Source organism: Nesoenas mayeri, assembly GCF_963082525.1.
Source record: "Nesoenas mayeri genome assembly, chromosome: Z".
In the NCBI taxonomy this organism is placed as follows: Eukaryota; Metazoa; Chordata; class Aves; order Columbiformes; family Columbidae; genus Nesoenas; species Nesoenas mayeri.
Window position 1 is genome coordinate 49,305,109 of NC_137542.1, and position 24,385 is coordinate 49,329,493.

Below are 24,385 nucleotides of genomic sequence, written 5' to 3' on the forward strand. Positions count from 1 at the left end.
TAGGCACGTATCAAACTTGAAGTCAGACTTTCGTTTTAAGTATGGGCTGGTTGCCACTGAGTAGAATCACAGTGGTATTGCTACACTCAAGGAGCCACGACAATTCTGTCCATAACAGAAGCCCACTATTGCATGAGCTGTCTTCCCAGATAGAGAGAGTACTTTAAAGGTTGGCTAAGTCAGCTCTTCGGCATCTTTGAACTCTGACTATTACAAAAAAAGAAAAACAAAAAAAATCTTGCAGCAAAGAAGCGTGCGACCAGGAGCTTAGAGCTTACAGAACCACGCGAAGCTGTGATCAGGAGAACTGAACCCATTGGAAACACTGTGATTTAAGAAAACCAAAGCAGCTGACATGCTGCACCTGAAATACAATTAAGTCTTTCCCTCTGTGCTCAGTAGCCCAAGTAATATTGAAAGCTCAGTCCTGACCCCATGTATGCTTTCTGCCTTTCTGGAAAAATGAGCTCATATTGGGATAGGATTCACCTCATCCAGTGTAAAATCATACATCCAAGACACTAAGGAAGATCAACACCTCCACAGCACTATTTACTCCATTGACCTATTCTAGACATTTTTGTTAGGAATGGATGTTTTGTATTGGCAGATTCCAGAAGAAAGCTGACAGAAGACAAGTTCTGGCTGGTGCAGCTGGTAGATTTTGTACTGGTCTAGCTCACCCCCCCCCCACAGCATAAACTAACAAGCCACGCTGTGAGCGAAGGGAGCTGAGGTTTGGACACATTTCCTTCCAGCGGCTGCTCGGAGGAGCGCTGATCTCCAGCAGAAGGGCAGATGGACACAAAGAGGCAGTGACATCTTAAACTAACAGTTCATCCCTCCAGAAGTCACAAGCAGTAGGACACAGCTACAGCATAAGGCAGGTGACTTTCACACTTCTGCATGTTTTACTTCAGGGTTGATGCTTCATTATAATGAAATCCCTACATTCGTTACAAAATGCGACGTTTAGCATCCTACTGAATCACAAACACAACTCAATGTTCCACTAAGTCAGACACCTAAACAGAGATGTGTGTATTCCCTACAGGTTTAGTGCTCTGCTGTTCTCTTAGTAAAATAAAACAATTTAGAAATCTCTGAGAGCAGTGGAATGACCGTATGATATCCCACAACTTCAAGACTATGCACTTTCATGGCAAAAGATCTGGACAGGCTGGAGGAGTGGGCAGAGAAGAACTTCATGAAATTCAACACAGGCAAATGTAGGGTCCTGCACCTGGGGAGGAATAACCTCAGGCTCCACTACATATGATGACTGACCTGCTGGAAAGGAGTGCTGCAGCTTGGGAGCTCTGGCGAACAGGCTGACCATGAATCACAGAATCACAGAATACTAGGGATTGGAAGGGACCTCAAAAGATCATCTAGTCCAATCCCCCTGCCAGAGCAGGAACACCTAGATGAGGCTACACAGGAATGTGTCCAGGCAGGTTTTGAATGTCTCCAGAGTAGGACACTCCACAACCCCCCTGGGCAGCCTGTTCCAGTGCTCTGTTACCCTTACTGAGAAGCAGTTTCTCCTCATATTTAAGTGGAACCTCTTGTGTTCCAATTTGAACCCATTACCCCTTGTCCTACTGTTGGTTGTCACCAAGAAGAGCCTGGCTCCATCCTCATGACACTCACCCTTTACATATTTATAAAAACTAATGAAGTCACCCCTCAGTCTCCTCTTCTTCAAACTAAAGAGACCCAGCTCCCTCAGCCTTCCTTCATAAGGGAGATGCTCCACTCCCTTAATCATCTTTGTTGCCCTGAGCTGGACTCTCTCCAGCAGTTCCCTGTCCTTCTTGAACTGAGGGGCCCAGAACTGGACACAATATTCCAGGTGTGGTCTCACCAGGGCAGAGTAGAGGGGGAGGAGAACCTCTCTCAACCTACTAACCACCCCCCTTGTAATACACCCCAGGACGCCATTGGCCTTCCTGGCCACAAGGGCACAGTGCTGGCTCATGGTCATCCTGCTGTCCACCAGGACCCCCAGGTCCCTTCCCCCTATGCTGCACTCTAATAGGTCATTCCCCAATTTATAATGGAAGCTGGGGTTGTTCCTAGCCAGATGCAAGCATCTTTCCTATGAAGAGAGACTGAAAGAGCTGGGTCTGTTCAGCCTGGAGAAGAGAAGGCTGAGAGGGGGACCTTATTTATGGTTACAAATATCTCAAGGGTGGGTGTCAAGAGGATGGATCAGACTCTTTTCAGTGGTGCCCAACAACAGGATGAGAGCAACAGGCACAGACTGAAGCACAGGAGGTTCCATGTGAATATGAGGAGAAACTTCTTTACTTTGAGGGTGCCAGAGCACTGGAACAGGCTGCCCAGAGAGGCTGTGGAGTCTCCTTCTCTGAAGACATTCAAACCTCATCTGGACTCATTTCTGTGCAATCTGCTCAGGGTGAACCTGCTTTAGCAGGCAGGTTGGACTGGATGATCTCCCAAGGTCCCTTCCAACCCTAACAGCTCTGTGATTCTGCAAAAATCCAAACTCCTGGATTAGGATAAAACGAAGTGCAACTCCATCTCTTACCTGGAAGACAGCTCTGTGGTCTTCTAGAACTTGCTCTTCCATTTCTACCATTTGTGACACAGCTTCATGGAAAGTAAACAACTGTGGAGAAACTTCTTCTTCCTGAAAACAATATTTAAGCTTGTCAGTCTGGAAAGAACTGTGGTTATCGGATACTTAATGAATGTGATCCATCCCATCACAGAACACAAAAAGAAATATGCAGAAAGCAGAACCTGTGATAACCAGAATTTAATGCTTTTAACAATAAAATCTTCAGAAATGAGAGCAATATATAAAGAAATGTTCAAAGAGTTAAATTTAGTTCATGTTTTGGTTTGGTTTTTTGTGCGTATAGGTTTGTTTGGTTTGGGTTTTTTTGGGGGGGCGGGTTGGTATGGCAATTAACATAATCCTACAAAGTCACAAGGTGAAGAAGCATATTCTGTTTACTTAATGGTCTTGCTAACGGGCTATAAATACACATTAACCTGGATTTGTTCTGCCACTGTCTTTACCATCACCTCTTCCCACGTAATGCTGTAAACTACTCACATTTTGTTCACAAAGCAGTTTGAGATCATCTCTCTGAGGAGAGCTACCCACACCCCACTGTGTCTCCAGGTCATCAATCTGACTGGGAGCGTGGTGTATAATGGGACGGGCATCTCCTGCTGTACTGGGATCGACGGTCAGCTCCTTCACCCTGCGAGCACAGAAGGTTTCATTTGGAAATCAGTAACTTCCTGTGCAAACGAGTCACAACCAAAAATAAAGCTCTATGGGTTTATGCGCAATTAATCCATTTATTAAGGAAGATGATGATGTCAACTTCATAATTCAATGTGCTTTCACTGACAAAAAGTTGTTTCTCCAACTCCTAAAAAGCGTGGACCATCAAATTTCAGCTACTTGTGGGTGCATTAAACCCCATCTTCTGGCCAAAAGCATTCTCTGATTGAAATCTTACTGCTCATTAACAGCTAAGAAGGCAAAAAATCTTCAAGTCTGTTAAATTTAAGAACACAGTCTTCATCTCTTTAAAGAGAAAAACATTTTTTTTCCGAGTAGTACTTATTTACTACAATGGAAACTATTTTTCATTCAACGCCAGAGGGATGAGAAGTTTTTAAAATAGACACATATGAAAATAGTTTTATTTTTTAATTAGAGATATTCAAATTACCCTAAACACAGACTTGTCATATTTGGTCCACTAAATGTACAAAGGTGACATCACCATTCCTTTTAAAATGTACAAAGGAAACTATTATAGCAAGCCTGGATACAGAGTGTGGATGTTTAAGGAGGGTGAACAAAATACTGGGAAGATGATTGCAGATCATGCAGAACCATCGCCTGCCAAACAAAATAAAAACAAAGTATGTGTGATTCAAGGCAAGGAAACTAATGAAAGGTTGGTCCGTAAAATTACATTGCCAAAAACAAAACTTAAAAATAAAGATTCCATGTATAGAATGAAGTAGACCTGGTGATTGAAGGAGAAAAGTCGTCATACTCATAGGAAGGAGAGAGATCAGAGCGACTGCCACTACCCTGTGAGAAGGGAATGTCCGAAGGACTAATTCCAAATTCCTTTACTCTGCAGCAGCAAAATACAGCAGCAAATTAAAAGAAAATGTTCTTACAAACACAGTTAAAATGACAACACTTTGTTTAGCATACTTCTTTAATAGTTTAACGATAAAACTATTAGTATATTAAAACATAAGTGTGCCAACATGTTTAAACTTTCTACAAACAGAATTACAGATCACGAACAAACTGAACAAAACCAGTACTGCTGATTTGCAGCAGACTGTAATAGCAGTATTTTCAGAAGAGTAATTCCAGATTTCAGTTCATGCAGTTAACAAAATCTGTTCTACATTCAATATTCCACTAAATGGTTCCTTTGAAAACATCGAACTACTACAGCTACAAAACATTACATTCTATTCTGTCCTTTCTGTTACACTGCACACACACTGGTGTCCAGCATCTAAAATATAATTGTACTATGAAAACGATATTGTGCTAGAAAAAATCAAAATACTACACAAAACACACGAGTCATTTACTCCACAGGCTGGTCCAAGCCAGGCAGATGTGCTACTAGTTCCCTCAACCCAGGCACAGAAACATCTGGATACCAGGAGGAGCAGGCACTCGGCCTCCCTGACAGCCCACAGTGTCCTGAGCGACGGCCCGGGGTGCCCCGCCAAGCAGGGTCTCTGGGTCACAGGTGTGACTGCAGGGACAGGCGGGGCCTGACCACCTCTTCTCCACAGACATTAAACAAAGAACTGAGCAGGGGAAGGCACCTTTCACACTCACTGAAGAGATGAACATCTGCAGCAAGCTGTACAGGTCTCAAAGGCGATGATTTCTCTACACAGTTTATAAAGGCACTGTTGTACTAACTGACTCTGTACTTAGGGGTCTCAGAAACTTGCCTGAAGTCAGGAAGTATAAAATTTCATCTATATCTATGAAACAGACTGGCAACTGCATGCAGTTCCACCAGGGGGATGAAAAAAAAAACAAACCACATCGGAGAAAAGTATTTCAGCTAACACCTCAGGAATCATCCCGAATACAGACAACCCTTATGCAAGAGATGGTGCCTCCAGAGCTGGGGCAAAACTAATAGTAGCATCTCCAACATTGCTTGCAAGCCACTTTATCCATCTTTGGGTAATGGCTTAAAAGTAGTTGCTATTGACTCCATTGTAATGGCCATAAAGAATAACAAATTAAATGTAAGCCTGGATCACTAATTTGGTTTTAATCTTATTCAGAAATGCACATACAAGAAAATTATTTAAGTAACTAAAATAACTATACATCATGGAAAAACACTATTCTAAATGTTGGTGATCAACAGACAGTATAGCTATAAGCAATAACATTTTCCATACCTATTTGCGTATCTCAATGTATTTAGAGTGTTTTCACATGATGCCATCCCCGGAGAAATCGTAGCGATCTGGAGAAAATAAGCCACCTGTTAATGAATTACTTTGTACAGTTTCATTTGAGATCTTCTACAAAAACTGTCTACTACATACATCTGTCCTTATCTAATGACATCTTATGTGGCACATGCATTCAGCACCCCCAGCCAAACCAGCACCAGTCTGGTCCAGGCTCCAGAGGAAGTGAAGGAGGAGCCACAGCTGGGCCAAGAGCTCCTGTCGCAAAAGCCCCAAGGAAGCAGAATGGCAAACGGACGCTGTGGGTGCAGGGAGTCTCGTGCAGACCTTTCCCACTGTGTGCAATATGACTATGAGCCAACCACTTTATTCAATAAATATGATAGCCTGGGTCAGCCTACTCTGAGCTCTCCCTGCTAAATAAGCTGGCTGTATGGCGATGGTTTTTACTACTCACAGATCAGTGCATAAGCCCAGTTTAAGTTTCGTATCAGTCATTTAGTTTAAGTCAATTCATACTGAATACAATGAATCACCTAGAATTATATAGTTGTGTGATTTTTTTTAACATGCTCTCTGCTTCATGTTACTTAGTAAGCTCTGTGCTGTAAAGTTCTGCCCGTATTTACCAAAAGCAGTTACACACTACACTGAACATCTGTGAGATAAGGTCTAATTCGCACTTTGCTGAGAACAATGTAGTTGACTGGGGAGAAAATGACAACTTCAAGGCTAACAAGAAGACATAACAGATATCTGTGAAATAGGGCCTGTCCTGCACTTTGCTGCAAAGGGAAGGATTCATTCGGATAAAACAGCACCTTCAAGGCTATGGATTATAAACAATATCTACAGTTAAACAAAACAAAGGCCCATCTAAGATCAATGAAATAGAACCAATGAGAAGCAAGAAGACCCGAGACTCAAATATTGCTTCTGGGCTGAATCATGGTATGAATAGTCTGTAAAAATATAAAAATACAGGGATTTCTGTGCTCAGCTGCGACCTCTGCATAGGCACCCAGCTCGAGCCAGCCCTCCTGCTATCCTACTCCATTAAATTATTTATTTCTATGAACTCTGATGCCTGAGAGTTTGTTTTGGGAGTTCTAGGATCCAGATTCCAGTGTGACTGGACACCGGGCCTCTGGAGGGAAGGTCAGCAGCATTCGACTTGGCGTATTTCCTCCATGCAGCAAATGACAGAGTGAACCCGCCAGCAAACTCTCTTAAGTCACACTCTTCTCTGGGTGATCTAAACACTACAGCAAGCTGAACCCTAAATTGCTCATCCATGGCACTTAAGGAGACAGATGTCATGTCAAAACTACATTTTTTTTTTTTTTTTAACCACACCCGGAACATTAAGAATTCACAGAAATTCAGTCAATTTCCCCCACCTCATTTGTCTTGGCAACATAACATGTAAATGCAAAACTCTAACTGAAAAAATAAAGACTCCTCAAAATGGGAAATATGCTACTCAATAGAAAGTGAGCCTAATATATCTGGGAAACAACTACCAGATTATTTATAAATACATATATATCTTTGCAGGCTGTTCTTTAGCTAACTCAGAGAGTAATTTCCAACAGGCTAACTTCCCAAACCTTCAGCAGTGTGGATATAGTAGTGAGAGATGCAAAATCTAGCTTTCTGATCCTGCAGCGCATTTATGAAGTTACAGAATCATAGAATCGTTCCAGTTGGAAGGGACCTTTAAACATCTAGTCGAACCCCACTGCAGCAAGCAGGGACATCTTCAACTAGATCATGTATGTCTCAGTGGGAAATACAGCAGTCCTGTCTTTTCATCAGAAAACTGAAGGAGAAAAAAATACTAATAAAAATGCTGTTTTGCCACCATTTTCAAATTAGAACCATACCTAACAGCTAAAGGGAAGACTAGGCTGCCCTAACACCGTGGTTTTAATGTTGTGGTCAGCAGACTTCTCTGTCTTATAGACTAATTAATTCTAAGGAGCCTGTGAAAAGTAACGAACACAAACAAGCCTAGCAATTGGTGTCCACTGCAGAGAGTTTGCATTTCCATAAGGAGAAATGTTAATGATGCACAAATAAAAACAGCTGGATCATCATCAATTCTCTGTCCTTTCTACCATCTTTTCTTTTTGTAATGGACAGAACAAACAGTTAACCAAACCAACTTACCATACAGGTACGGGAGTTTTCTCCTATGAATGAATCTCTTAGCACCTGAGTAAGTTTACTTGCTCTGAAAGGTGTATGAGGTTTATTTCGGCCTAAGGCTCTAATACACTCCTGAAAAAACAAACAAGTTTATGAATTGTTGTTTAACATGGGTTGAATAAATATAATACAAATGCAATTCAAAATCAGAAAATACATGCTTTAGATAAGCTGCTGTCCCCTAAAATAGCATTAACATTTACCATTAGAGTTCGGGTTCGAGAAGTGCTGGGCTTTTACCTCTCCCTAATTTCAGTAGAGAGGTAGGAATCTGAAAGGACTTGGGAACCCAAAAACTTTCTGAATTTCATCCAGAATGTTTGTATCTATTGTAACCAACAACACCACCAAAATAAACCAGAAAATAGTGAACTTAAGTGTTCAGACTAACAATTATTTCTCATTATCAGCTGCAAAAACCTGAATGATCCACAGCCTCCACCAGCAGAAGCAGTGTGGACAGAGACACATGTTACATCTATCAGTTGAAAGCAGTAGCTTTCCTTCTGGCTCTACCACTGACTTTCTTTACAGCTCAGAAGAAAATAAACTTTCTGAAAGCTTCCACAGGTCACATACCTCCTACTGATGTACTCAGTGTTGGAAGACAATTGAAAACCTAAGTCATTCTCTCCACGTGAAAAAAAAAAAAAGGGATAAGGTCTCTTCTTTCAGTCACAAGGGTGTGGGGCTAAACTAACATCTGCAATCGGCTGGAGATTTTCAGTGAGAAATACTGTACAGATATAATTATTATGAAATTACTATAGAAGTTAGAGCAGCGACTAAATATAACAGTGCAAACCAAGAGCACTTTTTCCCACTCGGAGCTCTAGCATCAGATAATAAATTACTTAATAGGCAAAAAAAGTTTACATTTAAATTTCTATGTTGTTGTCATCATTGTCATATTTTGATCATTAATTCCAGCTTCTGACTTTGCCTTAGTACTTTGTGTACAGGCATTTCTTCAGATGCATGGCTTCCTTGGTAGAGTTTTAATACACATACATACAGGACTTCTTCAAACAGCCACACTTAAAAGCTTTTCAAATCAGAACTTTGCTTTTAGCATGGCTTTTGTGCCACATGGACAGTTCTACAGCAGTTCAGCTAATTCTCCTGCTGCAGCCATATCCTTGTGGCCTTTTAAACTTTCCTAGAAACAGTGTCTTCCAAAAGTCAGGCTAGAAACTGTGGGATGATAATCTAAGAAAACACTGCAACTGCGAAACAGAATAAACCAGAGCTAAACATGGGCTCAGAATAAAACTGCACTGATACAGAACAGAACCAACACTAGGGCCAGCCAGCTTTAACTAAAGCGATTCTTTAAAAACTCTCATCAGCTGAATTTTATAGAATGGACATGACTCAAACAGAAAGACTGAAGCTGGAGGAATGTGAATTTCACTCACAAATGCTAAAAAGGACTCAATATTTAAACGTGAGCAGATGGTGAATTCCTTGCACCTTCTGAATTTGTACATTACACTACACTTAACTAAGGAGAAAAGCAGATTAGGCACGAAGGGGTAACAAATTTTCAACAAGTCACGTTACAGACCAAAACCAGTAACAAATGTGCATGTTGAGTTATTGATATGGAAACCAACAAGTTTAATAAAGATATTTTAATTTACTATAATGATTTTTAGTTTGCTTGCTCCTGAAAAAACAGAATTGTATTATCTCCTTATTAGTAAAATGACTGCAGGACACTGCCAGCTTCTAAATTAATGGAGTTTTTAACTACTTTTGCTTTTCATCACAGCTCAGAAAACCCAGGAACAAAAATTAGGTTGGTGCAAAATTAATCGTGGTTTTGGACCACGAATTTTAAATCATTATAACTAGGCTCAAACACATCCTTATTAATCAAAATAGGAACCATTACAATCAACACATTTTTGCCAAGGAGAAATAGGTTTGTTCATGCCCGTAGCATAAAAATCCGTGCTTTGGGATTTGACAAACTCTTGGAAAGCATTTTCTGCATCCTGCTGGGTGTGGAAACGTTTTCTCTGCAAAAAGTGGTTGAGAGGCTTGAGAAGCAGCAGCCAGTTGGCGAGAGGTCAGGGGAATATGATGGATGAGGCAAAACTTTGTAGCCCAATTCGTTCAACTTTGGGAGCATTGGTTGTGCAATGTGTGGTCCAGCACTGTCGTGGAGAAGAACTGGGCCCTTTCTGCTGACCAATGTCAGCTGCAGGCGCTGCAGTTTTTGCTGCAACTCATCGATTTGCTCAGCATCCTTCTCAGACGGAATGGTTTCGCCAGGATTCAGAAAGCTGTAGTGGATCAGACTGGCAGTTGACCATCAAATAGTGACCATGACCTTTTTTTGGTGTAAGTTTGGCTTTGGGAAGTGCTTTGGAGTTTCTTCTTGGTCCAACCACTGAGCTGGTCACCGCCAGTTGAAATGGTTTGTTGTTACTGCATAGAGTAAGAGAAGATGATACTTCAAAATGATGACTTTCCTGATTTTCAGTCAGCTCATGAGGCAGCCACTTATCCAGCTTTTACACCTTTCCAATTTGCTTCGGATGCCAAACAATCGCAGAATGGTCTTTGTCAAGTTCTTTGGCAACTTCCAATGCAGTCGTAAGAGGATCAGGTGTGATGACTGCTCTCAGTTGGTCAATGTCAACTTCCCATGGCCACCATTACGCTCTTTGTTTCCAAGACTCTTGTTTCCTTTGTGAAACCTCTTGACACAGCCCTGCACTGTCCATTCATTAGCAGTTGCTGGGCTAAATATGTTGTTGATATTGTGAGTTGTCTCCACTGCTTTGTAACCCATTTTCAACTCAATAAGAAAATTGCTCAAATTTGCTTTTTGTCTAACATCATTTCCATAGTCTAAAATAAATATAAACAGCAAGTAATAAGTCAGTAGCAAAAAAAAAAAAAAAAAAGGTGGGAAAAGCACATTAAAATTATGTATAACATAACCACATTTACTTAAGAATCTATCCAATATCAAATGGCAAATTTCAACAATGCAAAAACCGCAATTCCTTTTGCACCAACCTAATAGTACATTAAACTGCTAAAAACTGGAGAACAGGCAGTTTAGAGAAATAACTTCCTGGGCCAAAAATCTGAACAATTTAAGACAGGACTGATATCCACATGCAAATAGTAAGTCTTGGATAAGCACCAAAGACCACTTATCAGAACATACTAACTTAATTCAAACTTTACAGTAACTTCAAGGGTCTTGAATACAAATGGAAAAAGCTGTGTCATGTTTTGGGGGATAGATGGAAAATGGAAAGCTAACATACGACTGAGAAACGTGTAACTTCTTGTACCACTGTTTAGACCTCTCCAAACCTCCACGTATTTTTATTTCCCCTTCCCATATAATCTGGGTCAAAACCACTAGTATGGCAGCAGCAGAACCTTTCACTATAATTAAAAAGATAAGCTGTATGAAAATGAACTAAGTATGTTGCATGGCTATTGCACTGAAGGTACTAGCCAGTACAAAATTAAGTAAACTGAAAAAAAAACAGAACAAAACCAAAACCAAACCCTAACCAATCAACCAACAGCAAAACAAACAAACAAACAAGCAACCCCCCTCAAAATAGATTAAAAAAACCTGCTTTATTCAACTATTATACATTTAGAAGCAAGTGATAATGTCAACACAATGTTGCTTGCATGATCTACTTTGATGCTAAATCAAAATAGGCCACAATTTCAGAACTGCTGCTTCCCATTTTTCAACATGCCACACAATTTTGTAACACATCATAGGTTACAATTTTGTGGTGTTTTCCGAGATATGCTTAGAGTCAGATAGAAGTCTTCTCCCACATTTATATTGGAGATAAACAAGTAAGCGCAGTGATTTTGGCGTTCAGGTTCTTTATATAAAACTGCAGTGCTGGTGCTGAGAGCAGTGAACCCAAGCAAAACTAAACAACAACAGAGAAGTTCTTCCCAGGTAAGACCCCAAAAATACTTTCCCTGTTTAGACTGAACCTCTTTTAAGCACTATAAAACACACAAACAAAAAAGGCATATGAATATTTAAATAATATGTCTTAGCTCTCTTGATGTGTCCTGAATTAATGTATGAAAATCTGACAAGTCACTGTATCAGACCATTTCCTGTTAAAAAGAGTAGTCAAAAATGGATTCCAACTTTCAAGTGTTATTTTAGTCTACTTGTTAGCTCTTTCTGGATACACTGCTGTTGTGTTTCTTTAGTGAATTAATTAACAGCAGTAAATAAATATGTTGTAAAGGTAATTCTATTTTTATAAATAAAAAAAGAAATAAATACAGAGATCAGCAAGAATATTTCTACCTAGTATTTCAGACCTTGAGTACCAAAGTCAGTCACCTGTCCTCCCATTTTAGAGGACAGATTTTTTTTTTAAATTTAAATGCAAGCTGATAGTACAACATTTATACAATGTTTCTACTTCGCAATTATCAAGTGCTCCTTCAGGCATTTAGAGGAAACATCATTACACTATTTTACCTGTCACATCAGAAGACAATGTAGACAAGCAAAGACTCCAAAACCACTCATTTTAATAGTCATTGCTATTACATGCAGAAGGCTTCCACCTACTCAAAGGCAATGGAAACATTTCAGTTACCTTGAGTGCTAAAAGGCTCTTGTTAATTTCTGCACCTTCCAGTCGGGTCTGCCTATCGGCACTGGAAGTATCTGCTCCTCTTTCATTGCCAGCCAAATCAATCAGAGAAAATTTACCATGCAATTTCCCTTTCCGTCTGAGAATAATCTGAAACACTGCATGGCTTCGAGATGAGTGTGCATTTGCAGATGTCTGGCCAGATGTCCTTAAATAAAAGGAGAGAAGGGAAGGACACGTGAAGAGGCGAAGGACCATACATGCTAAACACACGAACCTTAGAACGTTAGTTTTCTCAGGGCAGAGTGCTGTGTTTTCTTACATGTGTTGACAGCATGTCTAATGTTCTTGTGGATACTAGATTTACAACCCTAATAACTGGATGCACATAGTACAATTATACCTCTTTTTTCATCTCTTGAAACAGAAACAGTATATTAGTAAAATTTAACCTCCCTTTTAATAGCAAGAATAAACAGATCTTCAAAGATTCAGACTATCAGAGAGCTTACATGTAAAATGCTGATGGCATTTATATCTGGTCAGGCAGCAGTCTATACACTAGGCTAATTTTAAGAACAATGAAGCTGGGTTCTTAAAAATATATATATAAATATATATGTATATACATGCTTAACCATCTCTCACTATGTATCAAGGCCTTTTAGAGCAGAAGAATCTGGCAGTATTCCAGATTAAAAATGATTTGAATTTAAGTCAGTAAGCTGCTTACATAATGCATGCAGTTCACATCCTTTAGAAAAATCAGTTATTTCTCTGTAGGAGACAGAGAAACTCTAAATATCTTTATTTAAATGGTAGTCAGAGCCCTCACTTGCAGCCAACTTCATCAAAAAACCCTCTGCCGATTAAAAAGCCATCACTATGAAGAAACCCCAAGAAAAGCTTCTGATTCTTTAACGTACAATGAAAAACTGGTATAAGCTATGGGAGATACCTGCAGCTGTTGCCTATTTCAATAAGCTTAAGAACATCTTCAACACATTTGACTTCCCGTTCCTGTAATCCCACCACCTGGACTTGCTGTTTACCATCTTCTAACACTCTTAATTTTGTCTTCCTGTTCAACAAGTCAAAAACCTTAGAGGGGGGAAAACAGCACGGTTAAAGAGGAGCTTTAAAATACATTTTTAGTTTAAGATCCTGTATCAAAATATGTAAAGCATTCCATGGAAAAACATGATTGGAAGGGCAGCATAAAGAATCATGCGAAATAAAGCTTTTAGTACAAAGAGGAAAAAAATATTTTATATGATAAGATCAGAATCTTTTTCGTGAAAGAGAAATGCCCCCTCCCTCGGAGAAAGGTCTGGTGCTTACCTTACCACTGTAGATCTCAAAAAATGTTGCATATACTTGAAGTTCTAACTTCTTATAGTTTGGTTTCTTTAGCATTAAAAAGACATCTCGAGCTGTGAATACATTTCCAGAATAAAAAGAAAATTTGTTCTTTATTTTCATTTAGTGCAGACTCACTAATGTGTAACAGTCTATTTTACAGCGTCTCATGTTTTTCAAGTATAACACATAGGGCCAGTTAGCCAAGTCCAAAATGCTGGAGTTTCAACTGCCACATTACACTGGAAGATGCAGAAGATCCCAAAATTATAAACTTTGTTAATCATCTGTTGCATTTATTACATCTTTTGAAGTAATCTACATATACCTTTATTTCACTGTGTAAAGACTACACCTCTAGGAACTACTTTTGATGTTACCAAAGCTCCATTGTAATGCAAAATACATAGATCCTTATGTTTGTACAACAGGGAGCAAAAAACTTATTGGCCTCAACTAATCTGCAAAAAGCCAACAGACCAATAAAGTCTCACCTGCAAGTGCATATATTCCGTTAGAACAATCTTGGTTCTTTCCTAAAAAGTCACCACCCATAGTCTAAATAAAAAAAAAAAAAAAAAGGGAAAAAAATCAAAAATACACTGTGAGAAAACCACAGAACTGTAGCTCGCATATTTGTTACTTATTAGAACTTACTTAAGTGTATCATATATTAAAAAAAAGTGTATTTCTGACATATAGAACGAATACTTACATGGGTTTTTCCACTGCCTGTTTGCCCATATGCAAAACAAGTAGCCATCCCCCTTTCAAATATGGTCTCCACTAAAGGTCGAGCTGTAAACCTTAAATGCAAAAAACAACAGAACTTAAGAAACTGAATTATTTTAAGATGCTATTACCACAAGGATGCTATAAATATTAAGGCCAGAAGTGACAAAACTGGTTCTGTGATTCAAGAGGTCAAAGGACACCATCTCATTAATTCCTGAACTAAAGAGACTACTAGCTCTAAGGCATTAAAATATCCCAAACAAACAAACAGAAGCTACAAGGTCTCTCCCATTTATTTCACAACACTATTATCCTTCTTTAAACCCAAAGTAAAAAAAAAAAAAATCTTGTTTTAATAATGCAACACAACTGTTTTGTTTTGCCAATACTAAAATTCCGCTACAGATTTTTTTTTTAGTCTTTTTGGGGTGGGGTTCTTGTTTTGTTTCTTCCAGCTCAAATCAGCTTTCAAGATATAATTTAGAAGATGAGTGGCCAAAAGAACACTGCATATCTTAGTATTTTGAGGACATACATATACTGAGAAAAGGCTCAAGAAAACAGAAGATACCCAAACCTTTCAGAACTGAAAAATCTATTTTTCTCTGAAGTATTATTTGATGTGTCAAAAAAATATTATCCAAAGTATAATTTTTCTGGTTTAGAGACTTAATTTTTACTTTAGAAAACAGATGATTTATTGTTCCTACTTCAGCTGTTTATCACCATTACTTCATGATAAACTCCAAAAGCAAAGGGTAAACTAATAGAGGGCTACCAAGGGAGGTAAGAGTCTCTCTGCAAGTCTCTGTTTCTGAATTTTTTCCAGGTGTTCACACAAAAAGTACCTTTAAGTGACAGAAACAGGAACAATTGTTCACAGAAACACAGAGCTGTTAGAACTTTATTTCATGCCACTTTGGAACAAACACAAGATCACTTACAAAAATAATATGGGCAAGACTAAGCCCTTTCGCAACCAAAGGTTATGGAAAAACCTAAGATTAACTGAATACTGAATTTTCATCAAAAATGTCCCAGTGATTCCTGATCAGCCTTACTGTTTCTATTTTGCTTCTTCTAAATATATACTTCCTTTCTCCTCAAGAGGATATACCCACATTTTGATGTTTGTGCCTTTTATATATAAAATACAAAATTTCACAAAGCCTATCAACCTAACAAATACACTCCATTATCTCTTTTTAACTTACTTTGAAAAGATTCATTTTGCTGATTCATAAGAAAGAAACTTAATTATATGTATTTTAAAGTAAGGCAAAATACAAACATATCTACAAAAGTTTTCATAAAGCATTATAAACCTCCAAATGGTACCATGCAAAAACAGTCCAACTTTACTTTTACTAGAACCTTATTTGCAAACTTGATCTTTCAGAAGTGTAAAATCTGGTTCTGCTTTAAAACTTGTGTACGTTTTTTAACATCAGTGAAAACTTACAACTCAGTGTTGTGGCTCAGAAATTCAAATATACTTAAAATATAGCTTAATAATAATAATAATAATAATAATAATAATAATAATAGAGTAATACTCTTCTCCTGCAAACTGAAGAGTGTTTTTCAATATAGAAATACAGTGACTCATTTTAGTAAACTGGAGAAAACTGGAGGAACTTGTCACACTATTTTTTGCCCCACTGTGACCCTGGCATTCTGGTAGGCGCAGATGATGATATCTATGTTGTTCTTAGTTCTGTTTTACAGGAGACCTTGAAGCAGTTTGCTCTTCAAATAATAATAATCATTATTGTGGCATGAGGGAGAAGGAGAAAGTTTGTACTGCCCCACAGACTAGAGATCTACTGTTTCAGTACAAATATAATCATCTTTCAATACTTCCTGTACTATCATTAATGCATTACGTAACTAATAAAAATTGTCTGGCAAAAACTCAATACAAAAATTCAACAACACTGTATGCGAAAAACACCCCTTGCATTTATACACTGCTCACAAATGTAAGTAGCAGGAAGGAGGGATATTAGAAGAACTGTTTGCTAAGTGGGAGAAGAACTATTGCAGGAGGCATACATCACCGGCTAGATCACTCTCCCGCAGCTCTTCAGTCTCAAGGAACTAAAGATGCTACCAATAAACAACCATTAGAGACAGACATCTCCACAGGCACAGCTTTGCTGTTTAGAAGCCTTTTGTGAGTGTAAACAGACTATGCCAATTTTCCTTCTACCACCTTCATCCTTCTAATTATATCAAGCATAAGACAGTAGTTTTAATTTTCAAGGCCTTTAATAATACTTGTATTATGAATTTTCTGTTATCCATCAACAGGACATTAATATCTAACATCCATCAGGACATACTGCTAAATTCTGCTTCCTAGTTCCTGGATTAAAAACAAGAATTAAGGTATTTCTCTGTCACTGTTCCCTAAGGCTACGAGAAGCACTTTCCAAGCATAAGGAAAATAATCAAATTCCTCTCTATTATCAAAAGCTTCACAATATTTAGACTCTGTACCAAGATTATAACTTGGTGTGGTGTCTAACATTGCCTGCTACTGTACCTACTCCATTTAGTGACTTGTACAAGGTAAACAGCTACTTCCAAATATGTTTTTAAAAGCACTGTATGCATTATTCTGTGCTAGCTTTAGAAAGGAGACAGAAGAATAAAGGAGAAAATGGAGATCAAAATACCTTGGGGCTGAAAGTGGATGTGTGTCTTTGTTACTGGGCGGTTTTTGTGTGTGTGGTTTGGTTTTTTGTTTGTTTGTTTGGGTTTTATTTAAATCAGGAAGATTCAGCATTTTGAGCAAGATAACTTAGCTCCATGCAGCTCTGTGTTACACCAGCCAGATTGCTCCCAGTAGCCAAGCCATTCAGGTGTCAGCACTGCAGCAACATAACCTCTCCCACTTTTCTTTGTACTTTCCCCACCCTCTCTCCATTTGTTTCCATCTCTTTTCATATATGTAAACTGCTCTTCTGGGCTGGGGCTGCCCTTTTCTTCCAAGTTTCCTGAAGACCAAAAGCCTCAGGTGCTGCACGCACACTAATAAGACAATAACCCTGACGCAAAGGGAGAGCTCATGAAGTTGTTCAAATATTCAGCAGCTGAGCAGGCACGAAATACACGCCAGAGCCTGGAAACCAGCAGGGCTTGGAGGAGAACCTGCAGCAGGACTGAGGCCAACAGAGGTGGAGACGACATTGCAGGTGAGGAATTCGGGATAAAGAGTTAAAACAAAAGCAAACAGAATAATGGAGTAGCAATATACATTGTCTGGTAACACAGAGAATAGGAGTAAAGTCCATGGGCAAGGTAATCCCACAGTTATTGACATGGGAGATACATGAGAAAAAGATTCACCAAAAAAAAAAAAAAAAAGCATATACACATACCTGTAAACCATTTCATTAGGAGCCGTGTCATCAAAGGCATAATCAAAACGAAAAGTTTGGTTTTCTAGGTACCTTGTTAAATCCACCTTTTGTTTTGGTTCATGTACCATCACAACATCTTTACTAGGAATTGTTATTACATCAAGGTCTTTCATTAAAGTTTCTATAAAATAAGTGAAATATATATTTAACTAGCAACACATAATTATTTTTTACATTTTTTTCATTGTTTACAGTCTTACAACATCTCAGATAACACAGCTCCTCCAAGTAACAACAATGCAATGGATTTGGGCTTCCGATGCCTAGATAGTAATCTGCTATGGAAGAGATTTCATTTTGGAAGCCTAGTCATCCTACCAACTGCTAGAAATTAAAGAGAGGTTGTACAAAGCTAATTCGAAAAACTATCACTGTAGCTTGTTATGTATTCTCTAAAAACACTTTCCATGGATTTGAGTTCTTTTTCCTCAGGGCTTCTATACTGTTTCATAGATTACTGCCATATTCTTTGAGTTTTTAAAATTAACTTCTCTGCTGGATAAACTGGACATCAAAAGCCCTATACTGCTTGGACAGTTAAACATGCGAAGAAACTAATACCCTTACGATAATCTGCTTAATTTTAAATTTTCAACTTTTTTAGTTTCCCTAAATCCTTAATGTTACAGTCATATGTTCACAGATTTCAAAAAGAAAAAAATTACTTTCATTCTACACAGATATTTTAATTTGCATATTCCTCCTGGAACCTACAGTATACATCTTTAATACAGAACTTCTCTAAAGTAAAATCCTTTCTAAATATTACCTTGTAAGCAGAAAGCTGAAAATGCTAATGATCCTTCCTATTGCTAGGCATGAACAAAAGCCATCTAGACACGATTTCGGCAGTGAGATCCCAGGTTATAATTACTACACAGCACTACAATTTACTGCTAATTGTTGTGTGAGATATGAGTCAGCAAAACAGAGAACCCAGGGATCCGTAATATGCACAAAAATAAAGATCCTTTGTGTGCACAGCCAGGATCACTAATGTGTCCTAGTTGCATTTCTATGTAAAACGTCTTCAGGCATGCGGTTCAAGAATTTGATGTGTCTTTATACAATCACATAGAAATCTTTTCATCAGTTAATGTACTGATCAAACAGTACAATGGTTACCATTGCATGACATTACACACCAACAGAAATATGTATTCAAGTCACTATATAATAAACTTCTCAACTGCACTGAAGTCAAATAAAATGCAATTATTCTGCAGTAATCACAGAGAAGAAATAAGGAACAGTAATGAACAGAGATGTATGACAGTCAATTTTTGCAGCAAAAGCTTTTTAGTTTAAGTAGTCAAGAGCTGATTTTCCTCAAACAATTGTTTGAAATAAGACATTTACCTGTTCCCAGCTATTTGCTATGACAACCTGTATTCCTTGATGATGAAAATTTGGAATAGTGTCTGTGAAACCCACCATACATTTCTAAATTATAAAAATACATCATTGAAATAAAACTTTAAAATGTAAATCTGAACAGCTACTTCCTGCGAAGTCAATTCACAGAATGGTGTTGAGAACCTAAAGATTTTTGTGATAATTCTCTGTATATGAGGCTGACGAAAAACCTAATTTTGTTTTTTCTCTTCATGTGGTTACATACTAGTATCTTTGATTCTTTTGTACTCTTCAATTTTAAAACATGGCACAAGAAATACTGCTTCTTATGAAGTGTGTGTTTTCAGAAGATTGTATAATGTGGGTAGTAGATTATCTCAATGGTTCACTCCCTGCATTTCATTTCAGATTATTTCATTAATACCTTTTTACTATAGCTTATTCTTAAAAATGCTAAACAACTTTAGCGCCAACCTCATTTTTACTGCACTCATCTTCCTACAAACACCTCTGAACTATTTTTAATAGCTCTAAATCACTAATACTTAAGATAAGCAACTTTCACAAAAGCAAATCCTACTTCTGAATCCCAGCCCATGCCCCATGACAACTTCCTCTCATTCACTGTAATTTCCCTTTGTCCACCTTCAGTGCAAGTAGAAGGTGATGCTTCCCCCAAATGTATCAGATTCCTAAGTCATATTTTATTAAAGATAACCTCCAATGCTAAAACAGAAATTCAGCTGCTACCAGACTTGTATACTGAGTGCTCTTATTAAATACATTGTGCAACTATAGACTGGTATCAACATATGTTTTCCCTTTTCCACACAATTCTCCCATCTTCCTCTCAATATGCGCTAGATAATCCTTAATGCATAGTTCTAACAGTACAAAAATAGTAAACGCACACCATATTGTTTCAGAGTCAGAGTGATGATCTTTGAGTCCCTTAACTAAGCAAAATATAATAGAAAGAGAAGGAAAGAAACATCTTTCAAAACAAATGTCAGTTTACTTAAGTGCTGGGATTCAGACAGGCTGCAATCCAGAAGCATTTGCGTTCTTAATTTCCCACTGAAAGTACAGAACTTCATGGGAAGAATGAGATTCAACATATCAAAAAAGTCACTAGGGAGTCATTCCAGTACCTAATAGTTTTTCAGTGGCATTTCATATGCCCCAGGGTATCTTGCCCCACCTCCAGTTTGCCTGTGAGCCACTAGTCCTGCGAGGATGTCTTGTCTTGTCGTAAGACACCAGCGTTTAAGCACCTGAACTGCTCTCTTGATGTCTGATTCAAGACCATTTGAAAGTATAAAAATAAGTGTACAAAAAATGTGTATCAAAGTTTTCACGGGGCAGGTCTCTGGTCAGGTCATCCCTTGAAGGATAGTCTGAAAGAATGGTGATCCTAATGCAATGTAAGAATACTGAAGAAATTACAGCAGAATTAATGCCTAGATCAACTAAATACAGCCTACATGATCTTGGAAAAAAACTGCAGCCTCTCTGCACCTCAGCTCCCAATCCATAAAATGGCGACAGTTAAACTACTTTTCTCCCATCTTTATCCAGTTTATGATGAGTCTATGAATTTTCTGGGTCTGTCACACATACTGTCTAGCCTAACAGGTTCCCCTTTGATCAGTATTTCTAGATCTCTTTAGCACAAATCATACTACTATCAGAAGCAGTTTTAAAAAAAAAATAAACAGCAAAATCTTCAATGGTCATACCTTTTTTATTGAGTGGTCGTTTTCGTACACAAACACATATCCTGTGCTCATCAATCTGCAAAAGAAACAGTCTTTCAGTGAACCATACACCAATTCCAGTTATACAATATTTTACCTTATTTTACTTCCATTCTTGAATTAATTAGCCAATCATGTATACAAAGAGAAATTTCCAAGACAGTGAGTCATCTGAACATGTAAAAGCTCCAAATAGCCAAAAACCCAAAAGGGAGAAGCAGAGATTAACAAAACTCCCTGCAGACAGTGATCCAATTCTGTAGAGTACCAGGGGCATCTTGGAATATGGCAAGAAAACCCACATCTAAGAGGGTAGGCGCTATGGACAGAAATTGTCACAACCTCTGATTTCCACAGAGATCTGACAGTGTTCATCATTTAGGGATTCTGCTCCTCTGACTCCTCTGCAAACCAAAGGCCCTCATCACCTTCAAAGATAAAAATCTTAATCCTTATACTCACGAGGGTTTTTCAGAGAAGCTTAGTGATTTTGTGTGCACATCCCCTACTATCCCAGGAAAATTTACAATAGAGGCTGAGTGACTACTTAGTACATATTGGTACTATTTTGCAGTAAAAGGACATTTAAATGACATAATTAACAAAATTTAGTAACCTAGGACTTTCAATACCTACAAATTTCAATATCAAATTAGTGAAAAAAATAAAACCCATGTTATAATGAATACTAATATATATTAAACTACTTGTTTTTCATGTTTACAGACAGAAGTATGCATTGAAAAAATTGAAAACACATATCAAAAATACAGGAGGATAAAACATTTCCCTGTTGCTAGGGTACTTACAGGATCTGCAGTTGTCAGTGGTCTATAATCCAAACTTCCCCTGAAATCTCTTATCATACACATAATTTCATAATTTGGGTTTGTAGCATCAACATCCTGGGGAAGTGAGCAAAAGAATTGCTAAATTTACTTTTTTCATGAAATGGACTAAACTTCAGTATCTTCTGTATTCTTGACAACAAAAATACACATCAACTGAAATCTTATTTTTTCTCCAAAATATTAGAAATGTCTCATATGCAAGTTTAATGCCTTTTTCCATTCTGATGTAGCTAATTTACTGATTATAAAGCAAAACAATTACATGCTTTCTATTTCATGTTTTTGGTTGGCATGTAATATAAAATACTTTTAAATTAACTGTCTGCTCAAGAAAGAGAAACGACTCCTGCTTTGCCAGGGTCATGACGTTGAAGAAACACCTCCGAGTGATTGCACAACATTGGATAGCACATACAGCCAACACTTCCTGAAAATAGGCGGTCCGATGGACACACTGCATTACAGGGGTACAACACACACCTCAGAGGACAGCGCAGGCACCCTGGCTACTCTAAACACAACACGGCTGCATCTAAGTAGGTTTAAGGAGCTTGATCCAACTACTGGTCCTGGGTTAACTCCTACAGTCACTCGGATGAACTGGAATCTCTTCTAAGACTTCTAGACCCCTCAAAAAGCAGAAGCAATCCCAAAGATATGTAGTAGGCAACATCCCAGCTCAGAAGACCTCCCACCCCTACACCTAAAGACATCAGTACCAGAGCAAATGAGCACCTAAGAAGCCATGCACAGAGTCCCTTCAAGCCTTGCTAAGCCTGAGCCTACTGTGAGCTGAGCTAGTTCTCTGCAAGATCAATCCAATACCCTTGCTGTCACTTCTTCCTGCGACTGTCGGTTTTTACACCTTTTCAGAACATGCTCTGCTGATGCCACACACAACCAGCTCTGGTGCTCAGACCTTATAGAGTCGTGCATGGCTCCCCCCAAAATGACATAAACCTCCTCCTGGATCGCCACTCGTGGAAACAGTTTAAGTGCTTTCAGAAAGCGCTGCACTGGGGTTAACTAGCTGAAAGGGAGCACGCTCAGGTCTCTGCACCTCTGACACAGCCGACCATACCCCAGATAAAACTGCATCCTGCTCATCAGAAGCTGATGGTACTTGGTGTTGTTGACCCTGATCACAGTGAACTAAAAACTGCTGACTGTAAGCCCCCACAAAATGTATCCCTGCTGAAATGCTTCCTTCTAACAGTCAGAAAGGAGTATTGCTTATTGCAGAAAAAGTGTTCACCTGATACTCTTTAAACCCTGCCTTACCCACTAGAAAAGAGTGTTTGGCTAATTATTGCTGCATTTCATAATGACAACAAATGACAGAATAGACGAAGCAACAGGAAGCAGAGGTAAGCACAGGCCACCAAGACAAACAAAGCTTCCTCATACAGAAGTTTAAGACTCAGATGCAAAGGGACTCTTCACAGGAGTGACAAAAGGAAAATTTTAGCTGTAGTGCAAAGTCAAAGTATTTCAATATCAAAAGTAAAATATAAAAAGTATAGAAATATAAATACAAAATAAACCTAAACATGTAATATGAAATATAATATTAAATATTATATGTAAAAATAAAATATATTTTTAAATATATTTGTTCCTTGCACATAAAGGCATAGTAATGTTTTATGTTTGTGTAAATGAATGGAAATTAGAGAACATGAATTCAACACAGGTGATTTTAGGTCAACTTAGAAATGGCATAAACTATGAAGGGAATTGCCTGAATTATTTACTTGGTGATGGTACTTCTCATGTCAGCAGTGGATTGGTAGTATCTCTTTAGAGACTAACACATAGCCACAGGGCTGCCAACAAGATTACACTACGAGTTTTGCAAAAGCTTTTTCACCACTGTGACAGAAAGTCATCTAATATTAAGAGATTTTTCTCACAGGATTAGCAACTTCATTTCTTTCAAACAAGTTTCTAACAACTTACTGCTGACCTGCTTGCATGATGCAAAGGTAAAATATAAATACATAGAATGAACTTGAGCCTCAAATCAATCTCCTACAAAGCTTCAAAGATCACAAAGAGTAATTTATCATAATGCTGTAATGCCTCCTGTAGAATAACAGACCTATCTAAAAGCGAAAGACTCAATTATTTTCTTCAATATATTTCCCTTAAGAAATAGCTATTATGAGTACTTGATCTTTAAAGAACACATGGCAAGGTAAGCGGTTGTAAGCAATTATTTCTGTAGGATGAAAAGGAGAGGGAAAACTGTCTAAAGTAATAGTTATGAGAGCAATGCAACCAAGCATGAAAATATTTATCAAACTTGTATATAGGATGAAAACATTTAATTTCAAGATTACTACAGTTCATAAGAACTATTAAAGACTGAAAAAAGCACAATGATTTTGCAAAGTTCTCTTGCTGACATAACATTTTCCATCCAAGCTAGAAATACTAACCTGAGCTCTTTTTTCTCTAAGTTCCTGCTGCTGTAACCTTCTTTTTTCACGTTTCTCTTGCAATTTTTCAACCTCTTTTACACAATTAGATTTTCTACGTGCTTAAAGAAAATGATACATTCGTAAAAATATTTTCAGTGTTGCATGAATTTAGTATTT

At 38.1% G+C, this 24,385-nt stretch overlaps 1 protein-coding gene across 3 annotated transcripts in view; it reads right to left on the reverse strand.

Annotated features, from left to right (window-relative positions):
• Positions 1–24,385, reverse strand: part of KIF2A (kinesin family member 2A) — a gene marked incomplete at its 3' end in the record, with an annotated part of 55,313 nt that overhangs the window by 1,946 nt on the left and 28,982 nt on the right. For 2 of the 3 annotated variants that reach the window (XM_080362109.1, XM_080362108.1), the window contains exons 6-18: positions 24,227–24,327; positions 21,744–21,839; positions 20,917–20,971; positions 17,780–17,942; positions 14,374–14,464; positions 14,153–14,216; positions 13,641–13,732; positions 13,258–13,400; positions 12,303–12,507; positions 7,642–7,752; positions 5,455–5,522; positions 3,089–3,239; positions 2,555–2,656 (exon numbers count right to left, since the gene is read on the reverse strand). In XM_080362109.1, coding sequence (XP_080218235.1) covers positions 2,555–2,656; positions 3,089–3,239; positions 5,455–5,522; positions 7,642–7,752; positions 12,303–12,507; positions 13,258–13,400; positions 13,641–13,732; positions 14,153–14,216; positions 14,374–14,464; positions 17,780–17,942; positions 20,917–20,971; positions 21,744–21,839; positions 24,227–24,327 — 1,442 coding nt within the window. Of the gene's footprint in view, positions 1–2,554; positions 2,657–3,088; positions 3,240–4,022; positions 4,137–5,454; positions 5,523–7,641; positions 7,753–12,302; positions 12,508–13,257; positions 13,401–13,640; positions 13,733–14,152; positions 14,217–14,373; positions 14,465–17,779; positions 17,943–20,916; positions 20,972–21,743; positions 21,840–24,226; positions 24,328–24,385 lie in introns of all 3 variants that reach the window. The other variant, XM_080362107.1, reaches the window with a different exon arrangement.